The sequence below is a fragment of the Danio rerio genome, chromosome 25 (genome assembly GCF_049306965.1).
Source record: "Danio rerio strain Tuebingen ecotype United States chromosome 25, GRCz12tu, whole genome shotgun sequence".
Lineage (NCBI taxonomy): Eukaryota > Metazoa > Chordata > Actinopteri > Cypriniformes > Danionidae > Danio > Danio rerio.
The window spans coordinates 9,404,954-9,420,056 of record NC_133200.1 but is presented as its reverse complement, the minus strand read 5'-3'; the positions used below and the strand labels follow the sequence as shown (position 1 = coordinate 9,420,056).

General features: G+C 35.5%; 1 protein-coding gene across 3 annotated transcripts in view; it reads left to right on the top strand.

Annotated features, from left to right (window-relative positions):
* The first annotated feature begins 2,500 nt into the window (after window positions 1-2,500).
* The window catches only part of rhcgb (Rh family, C glycoprotein b), a 39,774-nt gene continuing 27,171 nt past the window's right edge, over window positions 2,501-15,103 (top strand). The window contains exons 1-3 of one of the 3 annotated variants that reach the window (XM_073942366.1): window positions 2,501-2,665; window positions 5,254-5,288; window positions 7,379-7,521. In XM_073942366.1, the coding sequence (XP_073798467.1) occupies window positions 7,382-7,521 (140 nt within the window). In that variant the 5' untranslated portion in view covers window positions 2,501-2,665; window positions 5,254-5,288; window positions 7,379-7,381. Of the gene's footprint in view, window positions 2,666-5,177; window positions 5,289-7,378; window positions 7,522-15,103 lie in introns of those variants that run through there. The other 2 variants (XM_073942365.1, XM_073942367.1) reach the window with 2 other exon arrangements.

Here is a 15,103-nt window from a genome sequence, read left to right as displayed (position 1 = left end):
AAATGTGAGAGAACCCCTTAACTGCCCTACAACTTTCAGTTGGGTTTTCACCCTGCACAATTAACCCAAAAAAATGTATTTACAGATATAACCCTGCACTTTTTAAGAGTGTAAATCAGTATATATGTGGGTCAAAAGGGGTTTTTAAAGTTTTCATCAAAATAAAACATATTTGTTTGTAGGCTTCTTCTATTGATAAAACAATTTTACCTTAATTTACATAAGACAGACTTAAATGTCATTCATTTCTCCATTTTTGACGCACTTTGATAGCATACAATAGCTCCCTCTGGTGGTATGTAAAGGCAAAACGCGGCTAAAATTGCCTATTAGAAAATGATTCCTTTTTTTGTGGTGTAACAAAACGCACTTGTAAACATTGGTTCAGTAAGCTACAGTAAAGGGATTGCTCACTCGATAATGTAAGTTCTTTCATTATTTAGGTCCACCTACCATCCAATCACAAAGTAGAATGTGATGTTTCCGGGTAAATTATATGATCCTGCTGAAATCATGTGCAGGGTGGGCCATATATATGGATACACCTTAATAAACGTCTTGGGAATTTCACAAGAAAACCAATGGTGTGCTTGGTTTCAACGTAACTTTATTTTTTCATGAGTTATTTACAAGCCCCCTTACATATACTAATGTGCCATAAACAGGACGTTAATATCATCAACCATTCCCATTTTATTCAGGTGTATCCATATAAATGGCCCACCCTGTATATAAGGAAAGGTGGAAGTAACCCCTTAATTTAAAGCCTTTTTATTTTAAAACTACAAGAAAAAATTGCATGTGATCAAAGATAGGGATAGTCGATGTTGGGGAATATAACCAAATAAGGTATGCTAAAAATGACTGATGCTGTCAACAACTGTCAAACTTCTTTGCAACAGAAATCATTTAATTTGGTGCACACACACATCTTTATGGGGACTTCACATAGACATTATGATTTTTTTATATAGTGTAAAAACTGTAGGCTATTCTGTCCCTTTACCCCAACCCTCCTCATAGATGCCCACAAAATTTCTCTGGCCTAGATCTAGCCCACACAATCAGCTTTAGCATGGCCCACATGCTGCAGTGAATCAATGTACTGGACCAAGTCAGACTTCCAGACAAAGGTCAAACATGGACCATATCTGGGCCAAGTCTCCGCCAAGTTAACCCATAACTGGGCCAGACTGCAATTAAATCGATAAATCCACAAAGCTTTGTGCTTTAGCCGTGCTGTAGGCTTGCTTTTTTCCCGAAAGCGACCTGATTGGTAGATTTTTATTATTATTTTTTTTTTGTTACTCGATAATTATTTTAATGTATTTTAAATGTGGGTCAAAATAGGCCAAACTTATGTAGCCCACATAACATTTTTTAACATCTGGGCCAAATCTTGTGCGCTGCCTTAAAGACACTGTCACCTCTGCCAAACCTTTGTCATGTTTGGCCCTAATGCTTTATGCCAGTGCTCGCTCAATGCCTGCTGTGCCAGCTTTATTCCAAATCTGGGCCAGAATTCTTTGCTACCTGGGTAGCATTTAGCATTTATTAGAATGTATTAGAATACAGAATTCTGTTTGATTTTTAAGCTGACCTACACATCACGCATACCGGAAGCTTTTCTTTGCTCAGCATTCTTTTGGCAAAGTCTGCAGGATACACGACCGGCCGGAAGTGCGATTTGCACATTAATGTAGCAATATTTTTACAGTACTGTGACGGTTGGGTTTAGGGCTGGGGTAGTCATTGATAAAATACATGGAACGTTTAATAAATAGTATAAATCATTTTCGTTAACGGCGAGGCAGTGGTGCAGTAGGTAGTGCTGTCGCCTCACAGCAAGAAGGTCGCTGGTTCCATCTCGGTTCAGTTGGTGTTTCTGTGTGGAGTTTGTATGTTCTCCCTGGGTCCCTGCCTTTGCGTGGGTTTCCTCCGGGTGCTCCGGTTTCCCCCACAGTCCAAAGACATGTGGCACAGGTGAATTGGGTAGGCTAAATTGTCCATTGTGTATGAGTGTGTGTGTGAATGAGTGTGTGGATGTTTCCCAGAGATGGGTTGCGGCTGGAAGGGCATCCGCTGCGTAAAAACTTGCTGGATAAGTTGGCGGTTCATTCCGCTGTGGCGACCACGGATTAATAAAGGGACTAAGCCAGCAAGAAAATGAATGAATGATGAATTTTCGTTAACTTCCATAACCACATCTGGCAACAACCCATTCTTTAATAGCAAACTAATGGTAAGAAGGGGCGTGGTTAAAAATATCGTGTTTAGAACTTCTTGTGGGCCAATATAACCGTTTTTGTGAGGAATTTGTTTGCGGATACAAGTTATATTTTCTATTTGTGATGGCTAATTATGGACAGTATGTCAAACTGTATTTGTTCTTCTATAGAAGTCAATGGTTACCAGTTTCCAACTTGTAATAGCTGAATAGTGTTCAACAGCACAGTAGCAGGCTTGCGATCACATATGAGGGTGAGTAAATATTAATATTTGTGTGTGTGTGTGTGTGAGAGAGAGAGAGAGAGAGGACAAATAAGCGATAAAACATTTCTGATAAAATCACACTGCCTTCATAGGAATTCATTCGTTTTCCTTCGGCTAGTCCCTTATTTATAAGGGGTCGCCACAGCGGAATGAACCGCCCATTTGCGGAATTGTTAGGAGAAAAACATTTCCGTTGATGTCGTGTGTACATTGCGTGCGAGGAAGCATATTTGGCTATAATGGGGGCTAAAATGAACTCGATGCCTATATAAACTGATGCTGTCACGACAAACAATGCAAAGCTGTCACGGTACACGACACGCGCGTTAACGCTCATTCAGACCCGCGGTGTGTGTTTCTTCACCACAAAAGAGGCCTGGAAATCGCTATTATTTGATAGTAAAACAAGATATGAATCTTCCCTTGTGTTGTGGCACACATGGGTTTTCATGAGGAATTTCAGAGTATTTGTACCATGACCGTCTTGTTTTCTGCTGCACTGAGGTAAAATGATGCAGGTCGAGTCGAAACTGCCCTTAGGAAAATGTACTGTAGAAGAAACCATTAAACATTACAAATCACCGAATTGTATCTAGTAATTGTAGCAATTTTAGAGGTTTCTTGTGTGTTGGTTTATGGGTCATTCTTCATTTGTGGTGGTAATCCTCTCATAAAATGTTTGCGTGTTTGTTTGTATTTTATAGTGTGAACAATTTGTACACTGCTAATTGTTACATTTTTGTGTTAATACACTATAGAAATATCTGTAAATTAACAGTTTCTTTCTGTTATGTCATTTATGATTTATTTTCTCCATGTGTTTGTATCGTATTATACAGATTTAAAGTTCCTCTATCAACTTTTGATGTAGAAATTTTTCTTTTATTGACATTTTTAATACTTTGAAGTGATATATTGCCTGAGTCGGTGCTGAAGGCCTAAATCAGGGCTTCCAAAACTTTTCAGCCCTCGACCCCCAAAATAACAGTTCCAGTGACTCGTGACCCCCACATTCCTCGGAGGTGGTTATAAACATACAAATGTTGCACACACAACAGGCCTATGTAAACACGAGCATATTCACAACACAAAAAATAGGCTATAATTTAGTCGTTTATTAATTTGATTAATTAAATAATAACCTGTGTTTTCAGCACAAGTCTATTTTTGGTTTAATATTGCAGACTGACACTCATCATCCTTAATGTTCATTTGCCTGTATTTATTTTTAATGTATTTGATTGCTATAAAGGTGTCAGAAGATTTAACGTGGTGCTATAAAATCAATCTGCTGCTGCTGATGCTATTTCTTTGTTGTTAATCTAACATAAACACACAAAAAAGTAAAGGGCCGATGGCTTTTTATTTGCATGCTGTAGCTTTATGTAACTATAAACAACTATCATATCTTTGGTTATGGATATGGATAAAATATGGTAATTCTAATAGTTTAATAAAATTTATTTGACTTTTGGAAATCACCAAGCAACCCCCTCTTTGGGAACCACTGTTAAAAATTATGGCACAAAAGCTTGGTAACATATTTCCCGTACTTTTATTTTACAGACTTAATTCTATTATTTCTTAAACTGTATTCTGTTACAACCGACTAAAATGTCAATAAAAGTGACATTGTTAAACTGCAAAGATGAATTTTTCAACATCAAAAATTGGCAGAGCCTCCCGTAATGCAATTCATAACTGTAATATGCAGAAAACTTCATAATCACAAAATATGAAAAATGTCTTTTACCTGATATTTTTACAACATTTAAATCTAAAAGATTTAAAGTCTAAAAGATTGTATTTGTAAGCAAATATACATGTTCCTGCCACACCTCAGAGGTATTGAGGAATGTAATAACAACAATATTCCATTGAGCAAATGTAGATATTATTTAACATGTTTAACTTTATTAAAATGTTTTTAATTACATATTTTGTTGTGTACTGTGTATATATATATATATATATATATATATATATATATATATATATATATATATATATATATATATATATATATATATACACATAGGATATATATATAGTATATATATATAGTATATATATATATATATATATATATATATATATATATATATATATATATATATATATATAGGATATATATATATATATATATATATATATATATATATATATATATATATATATATATATATATATATATATATATATATATCCTAAAGGATGTTTAACAGAGCAAAGAAATTTTTACAATATGTCTGATAATATTTTTTCTGCTGGAGAAAGTCTTATTTATTTTATTTCGGCTAAAATAAAAGCTGATTTTAATTTTTTTAAACACCATTTTAAGGTCAATATTATGAGCCCCTTTAAGCTTTATTGTTTTCGATAGTCTACAGAACAAACCATTGTTATACAATAATTTGCCTAATTACCCTAACCTGTCTAGTTAACCTAATTAACCTAGTTAAGCCTTTAAATGTCACTTTAAGCTGTATAGAAGTGTCTTGAAAAATATCCAGTCAAATGTTATTTACTGCCATCATGGCAAAGATAAAATAAATCAGTTACTAGAAATTAGTTTATAAAACTATTATGTTTCTCCCTTAAACTGAAATTGGGGAAAAAATAAACAGGGGGGCTTATAATTCTGACTTCAACTGTATATATGTATGTGTGTGTGTCCCAAATTCATGTCTGTAGTGTTACCACAATTGATGTCTCTCCTTTAAGAAGGGGGAAATCTATTTACTTCCTGTGTGTGTAAAGGTTATTGCAGGTGATCTTGATCTGAGGAGTGCAGGGTGAGTACAATCTTTCTTATTAAAGTTCTTAAAGTTGTGCTTAAGTTTTACACTTTATTCTCTGAGGTGATATTTTGATAACTTGCAGATCTATTTTAATCAAAATTTTGATAAATACATTCATACTTCTATCTTGAAATCATCGTCATGATGGCAGAAGGGTTTGGATTAAGGCTAATTTAGTTTGTCTGTGGTGTTTCTGTTACTGCTGGCTGGTAACTAGTGCTTCCTAAAGCCATAGTTGACCCAAAACTGAAAATTTACTTACCATTTACTCAGTCTCAAGTGGTTCCAAATCTTTGTGAGTTTTTTCTTCTTCTAAACACTAGTAGAAAGTAGATCATTTTATTTTATTAAAGAAGAAGATATTTTGAAGAAAGCTGAAAACCTGTAACCATTGACTAACATAGTAGGAAAAAACAAATACTGCAGAGGTCAATGGTTACAGGTATTCAGCGTTCTTTAGATTTCTAACTGGATGTTTGTAGAATGTAAAGTGCATTCTATGTAATGAATGTAAAGCATTTTCCTGCACTTTTTAGCAATAGACATGTGATTAAAATGATTTAAAAATCAAATTGTTCTTAAGCCCTTCTTTAATAGATTTAGCACATTAAACTTTAACTTTTTAAATTAATAGAAATATATTTTATTTTAAAAGGCACTTAAGATGAAAATTCTCTTTTGTAAGCTGTTTGGACAGAGTTGTGTGTAGTGTGTCCACTGACATATTAGAGTAATATAAAGACAAAAAGTCTCTTTTTTTAAATTTCCTGCAGTTAAAATAGGATTCAAATCCCTCCCATTATGAGGCCCACCACAACGTGACATAGGAGTGCGGTTTCCCCGACCACCAAATTGATTGATAGACACGTAATAAAAAGGTTTTTTTTTCCATAGTAAAAAAAATGGGATTAAAAGATCTGTTCGGCTCTCTGTGATCATCATTCATCATCAAATGAGTTCAAGAATGAGTTTTACAAGTTTTAAACATTTTTAAAGCAGTGCATGTTTGTAATGAATTACAGAGGTTTTACCATCTTCATCACCACAGCCGCATGTCAGCAAAATTATAAAAGAAGATGCTTCAATCCCGGTTTGTGGACGTTAAATCTGATTTATTTTGTACATTAACATAACAGATATCAATACAGCAGTGGATATTAATGTGTATCCTGTCACATTTGCCATGTAAAAATAGTGCAAAGTTAAACACGCACGCTGCTTGTGTGTCTGTGTGTGTGTGTGAATTTTGTAATAACATTGTACGTGACTCGTCATCGCAGAAAGGCTTGAATTACTCCACAACAAATACATCAAATAATCATTGGGAAAGTTTTTACTGTAGTATTTCTCCCAAACGTTACATGAGATCTGCTTCCTTCATGTCTGTCTGTTTATCTGACGCAGCCAAGGCGGAGATCAAGGCACACTCTGACAGGCACATGGAAAAGGTGGGCGGGGAGAACCAGCATTAAAGCACAGACATGCACCAAAACAGCTACGTGGTGTTCAAAGCAAAAAAAGCCAACGTTCTGAAAGCTATAATAAATGATCTGATGGTCGTTTTGAGCTGAAACTTTACAGACACGCTCTGGAGACAAAAAAAAAAAAAGTATCTTAAATCTTGGAAAAGGGGTAAAATATGAGCCCTTTAAAAAGAAATCATAAATAAATAAATAAATAAATAAATTTCCCTCGCATTTAACCGCAATTGAAGACAAATATTGAATATTTAACTTGCCAGCAATAGAAGGCAAAAATGGACCAATAAAGAATCAGAGTTTCTATTATAATCAACTATTACAAATTCTATGATTGTTATTTCTCATAAATAACCATCTGTTGTTTTTTTCTGGAGGTTTTTTTTTCTGGAGCCTTTTGATATGATTCCCATTTAATCACCACAGTATTATTACAGACAGCACATAAATAGTTATATACATCTATCATGGTTGAACTACAGTCATCATGTTGTTTTATTTGTTGTTATGCCATAGCTAATTTTCACATGCCTGAGGAAACCCAACCCAGACAACGTAAAGTCACTCTGGCGTTGTCTAAACCTATTAATGACCTATTAATTCCAGGTGATGGCTGCTGTAACGAACACTGAATCAGTCTGCGGAGACCTGTGTCATCTGTTTTTCATCACAACAAACCTTTATCTGCCATCTGACCTGGAGCCGCAAAAACTCAGATGGCGCCCAGGACATCCAGTGTTGTCCGAGGAGTGAGTATTCATTCAGATACCAGCACTCAGGAGGACGTCTGTGTGATGTACAGTAGCGGTTGTACTTTAGTAGTTGTTGAGAGTTTTGGCTGTTTCAACCTTGAACTCATGATCCATGGTGGTGACTAAACAGTATGGTACAAATAAGGGTTCGATGAGACCTCTGAGTGGAACAGTTGAATAGAGGGCAAACGTTTACTCAGTTGAAGCTGTATTAAAATGTAGTGGATGAGTATTGCAGTCAAATATGGAAAAATGTTAGTCAGCCAATACTGAAAGTGCTACATCATGCACAGGTGGAAGTATACTAGTGGTGGCAGTGATTTATAGTTAATTTATATTAAATTAAAAGAATAAATCTTTAATTATCCTTCATCTTAAATTTATGTAGACACCTTAGTAAAAGGTATTTAAAAATTATATGAATATAAATGATATATATTTTTTATTTAAATGCATTATAATTAATATGTTAATTATGTATTTATTTATAAATGTTTACGTTTACTTAATTTATATTTAATTTTAACATTCAATTTAATAGTTTAATTTTATCATTTAATGTTATGCTATTATACATTTAACAAAAATTCTAAATTTTATAATTGTGTATAAAATATTATACATTTAATAATTTCATTTTAACATTTAATTGAATAGTTATTTAACATTTAGTAGTTTCATTTTATTATTTAATATTATACTATCATACATTTAACAAATATTTGTTCATTAATTTTAATAATGTATAAAATATAGATTTAATTAGCTTCGTTTTAACATTTAAAATATTGTAAAAATCTGTGTGTTATTCTGGACGATGGCAAACAGATAAATGCAGTGGTTAAATCGTGCTTCTTTCAGCTTCGACTCTTAAAAACAGTTAAATCTATTCTATTTAGAAAAGATTTTGAAAAAATAATCCTTATATTATATTAAAATAATCCTTTATTACCACAAGGCTGGACTATTGCAACTCTCTATACTTTGGGATTAGTCAGAAAACCTTATCCCGATTACAATTAGTTCAAAATGCTGTTGAAGGCTTTCCAAGAAACATGACCACATCACACCAGTTTTATGCACTTTGCACTGGTTGCCTGTGCGCTGTTGAGTCACTTTTAAAATTCTTCTCCTTATTTTTAATTCTCTAAATGACCTGGCACCTTCTTATTTGTCAGACATGTTGATTGAGCATCAGCCTGAGGTGCGTTTCCGAAAACCATCGTTAGCAAACTAAGGTTGCAAGTACCATTGTTACAAACATGGTTCGTTTATTTGGCGTTTCCCAAATCAGTCGTTCCAACGAGCATTCGCAGACTGCATCGCAAACTTGTTTGTTTGCAACTACACCTCTGGAGCTGTAGTTAGAAACATAGTTCCTGGCTGTGTTCTATTCACAGCCGTGGCTCAAGATGAAAGCTATAGGTGACCTATTATTTAAAAGCGAAATTTATGTTACATCTCCAAAGCTTGTGTAAAACATAGCATACGCTTATGCTTTTAACTTATAGTAGGTTATATATTAAGTAGGCTGTACTGTACTGTATATGACATGGACCTGCTGGTTAGAACATTTCTGCAGTGGTTTGCATGTGTCAAATTGTAAAAGTAGACTTTTTAAAATATAAAAAATAAACAATATCCTACTTAATAATAATGATAATAACATTAATAATAATAATAATAATAATAATAATAATAATAATAATAATAATAATAATAATAATAATAAATATTACTAATATTATTAAAGTAGGATTTTTTCATTTCCTAATAAATAGTAATACTAATTTAATAATATTAAATTTCATTTCTTATAAATTGTCTCATTATTTATTTATTTATTTATTTATTTATTTATAAGATTTATCTATGAGATTAGAATATGTGTAAGCTTTTGTAAGTGATTTTATGTTTTAGAATAGAATAATGTCCTTAATAATATTTGTAAAGGAAATACAGGCCCTAAATGTGCCATTTACAAATATTTCAATTAATATGGAAAGTGAGTGCATGTTTTTACCAAAACTAATGTTGGATTTTTATTTATTTATTTATTTTTTTGGATGTGTGTGCATGTAAAACAATATCTTTTGCACAAAGAAAGTATGGGGTTCTTCTCTAAAGAAGTTGTTACTCCACCCAGTTTAGAGCATCATTATGGGCGTTTTACGTTATAACTAACGTGGTTTAAATGACGGATCTGCGACAGAGAAACTATGGGTTTTGTTAAACACTCCTCACTACATCGTTCTTTTCCCAAACGACCCTGCTGAAAAATCCAGCTTAAACCAACCTAGGTTTTGGCAACTTCCAGGCTGGTTTCCAGCCATTTCCAGCCTGGTCTTAGCTGGTCAGGCCGGAAATAGACCTGCCAAATCCAGCTAAAACAAGCTTGACCAGCCTGTTTTAAGCTGGATATAGCTGGTTTTGGCTGGACTCCCAGCTTGGCTAGGCTGGTCAAGCTGGTTTTAGCTGGTCATCTCCCAGCCTGACCAGCTAAGACCAGGCTGGAAATAGCTGGAAACCAGCCTGGAAGTGGCCAAAACCCCTCTAAAACCAGCCTGGTTGACCAGCTAAAACCAGCCAACCAGCTTAGGCTGGTTTAAGCTGGATTTTTCAGCAGGGGATGCATCACACTATAATAGTTCAGCCATGAGTCATGTCATTATTTGGGAAACTCAACCCAGGTTGGTCTCTCCGGTAATCTAACCAGAGATTATATATCCCTAAATCAAGGCTGAAATGCAGAGGTGACTTCGCAGTAGCTGGTCCTAGGTTGTGGAATGCTCTCCTCCTCTGTATTAGATTGGTTTCATCTCTGTTTGTTTTTAAACCTAGGTTGAAAACTTACCCTTTGATTTGGCATTTTTTAATGAAAATGGTCTGTTTTAGATATAATTTTATATTTTTCTTTGTTGTGATGTGTTTTGTCTAGCACACACTGGTTAACCTCTGGTTGTGTTTAATTGTGCTATATAAATAAAATTTACATTTAATACAGAGATGCCCAAACTAGGGCCAAAGTTGGCTCTTGGCAACCTTTGATTTGGCCCGCTGTGAGAAGAGAGGGAGAATGATGGGGATGCTTCAGAGACTGTCATTTCAAATTTAATGTAACCTTTTATTTGTTTGTTTTATTGCCAAGCTACAAAAAAAAAAAAGCGAACTGAAACTAAATGTTTCAATTTAAATGGTGTAAATTAATTCGATTTAGTTATAAATGTGCATACTGTCACCTGATGGATAGAGGACAACGCAGAGGCTTCGGTGAGCAGATCAAGGCAAAGGCCGATCTTTCCTGGCATAGTATCACGCAGTCGCTGCAGATTTGTTGGCTGCACATCCATGATGCGAATCTTCCACCACATCCCAAAGGTGCTCTATTGGATTGATTTCTGGTGACTGTGGAGGCCATTTGAGAACAGTGAAGTCATTTCGATGTTCAAGAAACCAGTCTGAGATGATTCAAACGTTATGACATGGTTGGACATGTTGTGCGTTCAGAGATGCTCTTCTGCATTCTTCTGTTGTAACAAGTGGTTTTTTGACTTACTGTTGCCAGTCTGGCCATTCTCCTCTGGCATTAACAAGGCATTTGCATCCACAGAACTGCCGCTCACTAGATATTTTCTCTTTTTCAGACCATTCTCTGTAAACCATAGAGGTGGTTGTGTGTGAAAATCCCAGTAGATCAGCAGATTCTGAAATACTCAGACCAGCCCGTCTGGCACCAACAACAATGCCACGTTCAAAGTCTCTAAAATTACCTTGATTTCCCATTCTGATGCTCGGTTTAAATTGCAGCAGATCGTCTTGACCATGTCTACATGCCTAAATGCATTAAGTTTCTGCCATGTGATTGGCTGATTATAAATTTGTGTTAACGAGTGTTGGACAGGTGTACCTAATAAAGGGGCCGGTGAGTGTAGTTTGGTATATGTATCTTCCGCTCGATGCCGCCCTATAAACAAAAAAGGTTGTTGCATCCCTAATGTAATAGTTTAATTTATGTTTAATAGTTTATTTTTTTTTTTACATTTTATCATTTAATATTATATTATTATTAATTCAACAAGTATTAATTTATAAATTTTTAATCATATAAAAATGAATAAACATTTAATAGTTTATTTTTAATATTTAATTTAACAGTTTAATTTGAGGAATTTTATCATTTAATATTATACATTTAACAAATATTTATTTATTAATTTCGAATCATTTTTGGCTCTTTGGGCTATTGTGGCCAGTATATTGACCGTATGTGACCGATAATGTTTATGCTACACCTGTGAGAACACCATGTACACTTACTGTACACGAAACTGATTTAGCCCTCCAGCTAAAGCTTCAGAACAAACTGTCTGGATCTAATAGGGGTGTATGTATGTCAAAGTTTGCGCTGGCCTCTCCCTCAAGCAGTTCCTGCAGATTGCTGGCTATTTCTTTCACTTTAACCTCTTATAAGACCAGTCCTGTTAGGGTGACGTAAAGACTACAAGTGCACACGTCCAAACAGTCACAAGTGGATAACAATGAATAGTGGTGTAAATGAATACTGAAATGTGTACAGTAAATCTACAGTAATTAAAAACATGTTGAACTCTCTTATACATTACAAAATTTGTTGTTAAAACCCACTGAGCAGCCAACTGTGAACTTTGCCACTGATTTGGTGTATGCACTAGCTTATAGATAAACTTAAGATCAGAGATGGAGGACTCATCACATTATTTTAGGACTTTAGACCTTTGATAATCATAACTTTTTTTCATTGTGGAGTACTGGCCTTGGAGCAGTGTTCAGAGTTGCAGAAATAGCCGACCATGTGATGCTATATTTTGATAAACTAATTTACCATTCATTATAGAGGTGTGACAAGATCTCTCGAGACTAAATTGCCATTGAGATTTATCGATAAGGTGAAAAGTTGTCTCGTGAGTTGTGATGTTATAATGGAGCGTGAGAATGAAATTAGCACTGAAAATTGGAGGTAGGATTGGATTTGAACTGCAAATCAAGTGCTTTGCACTTACCTGGAAACTAGGCTTGGGCGGTATCCAAATTTTGATACCATCAAATCTCCTTCCTATTTTACCTTGGTATACAATATTACCGTGCATAATAAAAAAAATTATATAAGGCTCAGACAGCATCACCAAACTGTTGGCTTGTGGCTAAACCATTCAGAAACTGAATACCGTATTTACGACCTAAGGTTTGCGGTCACCTGTTTGTTGCACAATTTGCAAATTGTCTTGTTTGTACTAGAGATCTGCGTGCTGTCTGTATAAATACACACACACACATAGACACACAGCTCCAAGCTCTCTCTCATTCACATGCACAAAGCCAGCGATGCACAGCATCATGCTCTCTCTCTTTCACACACACACACACACACACACACACACACACACACACACACACACACACACACACACACACACACACATAACCAGCATCCACACGGAAGCGTGAGTGCTCTCTCGGGAGCGATATTGTTAGACCTCACGCTCCTGTTTAAATTACACCAGAGTTACCATCCGCTTTATTCGGAAATATATTCCCGCACCGCAAGAAATCTGGTTGGGTCCCACAGCTCCAGCAGTACAGCAGTGGGAATGCAGACCTCCAGTTCGTATTTACCACGTCTCCTTTCTCGTTCAGTCGAAACTCAAAATACTGCCAAACTGCAGAGGTTGTGTTCTTTTTCGAGACCAGGTCACTTGGTGCGCGACTCGCCATCTTACCTCGCCTCTCTCTCTCCCCTCCACACCTTTTTAGGCATTAAATAGATAATATTTAATAATTACTACTCTCCTATATAAGTGCATTGTTTTTTGTGGTGGTATAACGGTATTGAAACTGATACCGTTGCTATTTTTAGATACCGCGGTATACCAACTTACCATTTTACCACCCAAGCCTACTGGCAACCCAGGCTGGCCTTGGTGTTGCACGTGTCACTCGTTTGCATCGGTAAAAGTGGCGTAACCACTTTTTTTTCAGCGGCTGCCGCATCCAACTAACATTATCTCAGGGCAATTCATAACTGATTTAGTGGGACATTCGTATAATCTAATTTGTACAATTTAGTACAATTTGCGCATCAACCAATGACGGTTGGGTTTAGGGGTGGGGTTGTGTGCCACGCCTCCTTTTTTAAAACCGTACATTCTCGTACGACTGAACTTATAAGAATTCGTATGAATTAGCCACTAAACTGGCAAAACGTAAAATTTCTCGTGAGATCAGAGGCTACAACTGCAGCAACACATTATGGTTCGTATAGCAATTAAGATGCTTAAAGTCATAATCGTCGTAAACACAAATGCAATTAAGACGCGGTGATTTCTGTAACACTATTGCTGTGCAGCTCAGACATGTAAAGACCGTAATCAAACTATTAATGTCGTGAAGGACTTTTAGCCGCATTTTGCGACAGGACACCCAAACAGATGTTTGACACTGTTCTCTGCACCTACTAAGTCAGTAAAGGACCACAGACACACATATTTCTAAGTGCGCACACACACACACACACACAATCACAGAACTCCTGGAGACTCGTCACATCATTATCACGGAACACGTTATGCTACTTATGTTTTTTTAAAGTTTATTTGTGGCAAAGGAGTTTGATTTCTCATGTGAAACTGTAAAGGGGAGAAGCTAGTCAGTAGAGTTTATAGATACATATTTTGCATGTGCTTTACAGCATGAAATTAATTAAAATATAGTTTGTGATTTTTTTTTTCTTCAGTTGAATAAAAATCTATTTTCCATAGATAAAATATTTAAAATTATATTTAAATATTTTCCATTCACATAGGCTATTAGGAAAATACTTTGCAGTGTTGCATGTCTTTTACTGCATAGAATTCATACAAATAGAAGTAAAATAACATTAATTACAACATGATTAGAAAAAAGTATCTAGTTTTGACATTTGTGGTTTTTTTTTTTTTTTTAGTTGAACCCAATCTCGTGTCTCATCTCGTCTTGTGGAGTAAGCATCTCGTCCCACCTTTAATTAATTATATTACTATATCATTAGCTAGCTGCAAAGAGAAGGCAAGATCCTGGCAACAACTAAAAGGTCCTGGTATATTGCAAACAGTTCAAACCGAGCATCAGAATGGCCAAGAGAGGTGATTTAGGTGACTTTAAACGTGGCATGGTTGTTAGTGCTGTACGGGCTGGTCTGAGTATTTCAGAAACTGCTGATCTACAGGGATTTTCACACACAAACATCTGTAGGGTTTACAGAGAATGGTCTGAAAAAGAAAAAAATATCCTGTGAGCGGCAGTTCTGTGGGGACAAATGCCTTGTTAATGCCAGAGGTCAGAGGAGAATGGCGAGACTGGTTGGATAGAAAAGCAACAGTAACTCAAATAAACACTCGCTACAACCAAGGTCTGCAGAAGAGCATTTCTGAAAACACAACAACTTGAGGCAGATGGGCTACAGCAGCAGAAGACCACACCGGGTGCCACTCCTGTCACCTAAGAACAGGAAACTGAGGCTACAATTCGCACAGGCTCACCGAAATTGGACAATAAACGATTAGAA